Raw genomic sequence first — 3,971 nt, forward strand, 5'->3', positions numbered from 1 at the left:
TAGAAATTAATGACTATAATTATTATCGATTAATAGAATATAATTAAGACTGTGTGAATTTAATATAAAATATGTTAATTACATTTTTAATTTATGTTCTAACCTTAAAAACAAATAAATGGAAGTGAGGTAGTACTATTTATTCCCAAGTTATCCATTTTCATGACTAATAATTACCTTTACTTAGGTTAGGAATTGTTCCTTTCCTGGCTTAAAGGTTTTGCTTTTGTGCATGAAAGTAACTTTTTTTTGTTTTAAAGTTTGTATCTACGGTAAAGCTCTTGTTTTTATGCATAAAAAGTAACTTTTGCTGCGTTAAAGTTTGTATAAACAGTAACCTAAAGTAGATTATATTATGTAGGAAGTCACTGTGAAGGGTTTAATTTGTGTAGTTTAAATAATGATAAAGGCCATGCTTCAGAAATAATATTTAGTAACTGAGGATCACTAAGTTATATAGAATCAAAATAAAAGATTTATGTAGATTAATAATATATAGTAAAGAATATATAATTATATAATAAACACAAAATACAATCAACTTGTATGACTTTAGTCTCTTAATCTCTCATGTTCATTCTTATGGTATATTAGTATATATTTTGTATCATAAGAAACACAAACAACTATTTCCTTAGAGTGATTTATAACTTTACAATTACAAAAGCATAGTTGCAAAATAACATATTAAGATATTTGAAATAAAAATAAAAATGTTAAAACATCAATATATAAAAGGGGTAGTTGACTTTGTTATCTCAAAGTAAGTACAAATTGGACCATAAATGGAACATTATGGTCAAAACTGAGAAGTGAACGTATGAGGCGGTTCATTAAAATTAAAAACAAAAACTAAGAGTTTAAGATTTATACACACGTTACACTATTACCACGTCTTTCACTATTGATTTGTATTATTGTTATTTAAGAGTCAACAATAATTTACAAATAAATAATAAATAATTTACTAACAATATAAAAATATAATTACCCCATTAGTGTTTACATATTAAATCGAAAACAAAAAGGAGGAATGTAAGAAAGAAACGGTGGGAGTTAGAGAGATGAGACAGAACATAAAAGAAGAAACAAGTTCTGATAAGGATAACGTGACTAAAGACCCCACGTGACGTCATAAAACAATGGAACCCAACGAAACCTTAAACCCATTCACTTCTTTTCATCAACACTACACATTCTTCACCGACCCTTATTGCCACCTTGCTTCCATCTCATAACAAAGCAAAGCACAATCCTAAATATACTACCATCATTCTAAAACAAAATACACCTTCAATCTATGATTCCTATCTTATGAAGTAGCATAAGCCATACCTATTATTATTATTATATTATTATTATTTTATTATTATTATTATTATTATTGGTGTTGATGGAAGAAAAAAAGATGTTGATGATAGAAGGGGTTTCACGTGAAGCACAGATGTCACTTGCTGCATCATCTATGTTTCCTGGGTTTAGGTTCTGTCCCACTGATGAAGAATTGATTTCTTATTACCTTAGGAAGAAGTTGGATGGCCATGAAGATTCTGTTCAAGTTATTTCTGAGGTTGAGCTTTGTAACTTTGAGCCTTGGGATTTACCAGGTTATTACTCACTTACTCATCTCTTTTTTATCTTTGTTTTTTTACTTCCTCACCTTATTCATCTCTATCAATTCTTCTTCCTTCTTTTTGTGTGTATATATATATATTCTTTCTGTTAACTTACTGGAGTAATTGGAAGTTGATAAGTCATATATAGTTAATATTTTAGACTTTTAGATAGATGATGTGTCTTGCACCAACTAAGATAAATTTTTAAAATTTCAATTGTTTGTTTCCACTGGATCATATTATTGGTGAGTTGCAAATAAATCAAAAGTTGTCGACCTATATACAAATATAAATGTTTTTAAAAAATAGTATGTTAGGATTAAAAACATTAGAAGTTTACAGCTTATGGTTGTTTGATAGATTCACTTTTTTTTTTAATTCCAAAGTTTAAACACTATTTGTTGTCTTGCATTCATCTTTTTCTCATATTATTTAACTTTATGTATTATAAAGTGATGCAAAGAAACCTTCTACACTGTGACTTTAAAATATGGAGATAGATAGAGTATGTTACCATATATTTATGGCACTAAAGCTAGTTCCTAGAAATGTTGAAACTTGCACATTGACTTATTATAATTTGAAAGCAGCGAAATCGTTCATTCAGTCAGATAATGAGTGGTTCTTCTTTTCACCACGTGGAAGAAAGTACCCAAATGGGACACAAAGTAAAAGAGCAACTGAATATGGGTATTGGAAGGCCACAGGAAAAGAACGCAATGTTAAGTCAGGTTCTAATGTTATAGGCACCAAGAGAACTTTAGTGTTCCATTTAGGACGTGCACCTAAAGGAGAGAGGACTGAATGGATTATGCATGAGTACTGCATTAGTGACAAGTCTCAGGTTAGTAACCCGATTACGTATTTTTATAATTGAGTTGTTATTGTATCATTCATTATTCATATGTTTCAGGAGTCTTTAGTAGTTTGTCGACTAAAGAGGAACACAGAGTTTCGATCAAGTGATGCTCAAAATAGAGCTTCTTCAAGCCAAATGCACATTGTAAATTCACATGAAAGTGATGGTGTTGATCAAAGGGATGGTGTGTGTCAAGAAGATAAAGAGGGTAGTAGTTATGGTTCTCTTTCAACAGAGCAAATTGATTCTGTGTCTGAATCCAATCAGAGACTAGCTAATGAAACTGCTTTGACTGAATCTTCCGGTCATGCAAAGGTAGATTTATGCATCACATATCCTCAATTTTGATTCATATTAAACAAAAAAGTTTTGGCTTGATATTACTTGTTAATTTGATTTGTGATATTACAGCATAATATTTTATGTATTGTCAAGATTTATATAGAGTTAATACACCATCTATTATTCATTTGGATTACTTTTTTGAAGAGTCAATAATGATTAAATATAAATATATATAATATGGTGATAATCTATAAAACTCATACATTATTGTTGGTGCATACATTTTTTCTATTTACAATAATGTTACTATGGTGCCTAGCTTAGTATATTACTAGTAGGCCCTTGAAAAAATGATACAACTCTCACAAGGGTCAAATTGTCTAATAGTGTGTGATGTTATGGACTAAAATTAACATTTTGTAAACTCAAATCAAACTGGCCCATCAATATCTTTATGATGGTTTTTAGCATATATAATATAAATGGAACTAATTCAAGAATTCCTATAATTTATTTAACACTCATTGTAGGAGGTGAATGAAGAGGATTGTTATGCTGAAATACTAAAGGATGATATTATCAAATTAGATGAATCATCATTCTCAAAAGATATCATAAAATCAGAGGATTCTACTCCAATACAGGTGCTACATCCTACCCAAGGCACAGCACAAAGGAGAATAAGATTAAATGTTAGGAATCCAAGGAAATCTCATGCAGGAAAAGAACCTTTTTTACCACACACATCAAAGAATAATACCTTGTGTGGCAGAACCACCAACCGTTTCTTCATATTTGCTTTCATTATGATATCTATATTTTTTTGTCTATATTGGGTTGTCTCAAACAAGTGAAATATTATGGGATGTTCTAGTGGGGTCAAATATTATGATTAGTGTTCCTTCCAATATGTTGCATTAGCTTTGAGTTTTTTTGCATACAATTGGAAACACCACAAAAATTGGGGTTCAAGTGGACACTATTTGTACCTCATATTTGTGAATTATGGTAAAGATAATGGTTCTTTTGTTTTTCATTTATTATTTGCACATGAGTTCACATTGATTATATGAATTTATATTGGGTTAAATCCTTATATCTATGTATAATAATTAACAAAATGTTATTGGGAGTCGTCGTCGTTACTTTATTAAGTCTTTCATTTTTAAATCTCAGTAGAATTATAATTAAATAAAGTATTGAAGTATAAT

General features: G+C 29.5%; 1 protein-coding gene across 1 annotated transcript; it reads left to right on the top strand.

Annotated features, from left to right (window-relative positions):
* Window positions 1,031–3,733, top strand: LOC109350831 (NAC domain-containing protein 40). The gene is made up of 4 exons (XM_019592140.1): window positions 1,031–1,607; window positions 2,207–2,460; window positions 2,530–2,790; window positions 3,291–3,733. The coding sequence occupies exons 1-4, from the start codon at window positions 1,394–1,396 to the stop codon at window positions 3,612–3,614; spliced, it is 1,053 nt and encodes a 350-aa protein (XP_019447685.1). The 5' UTR covers window positions 1,031–1,393; the 3' UTR covers window positions 3,615–3,733.

Source organism: Lupinus angustifolius, chromosome LG06 (assembly GCF_001865875.1).
Source record: "Lupinus angustifolius cultivar Tanjil chromosome LG06, LupAngTanjil_v1.0, whole genome shotgun sequence".
In the NCBI taxonomy this organism is placed as follows: Eukaryota; Viridiplantae; Streptophyta; class Magnoliopsida; order Fabales; family Fabaceae; genus Lupinus; species Lupinus angustifolius.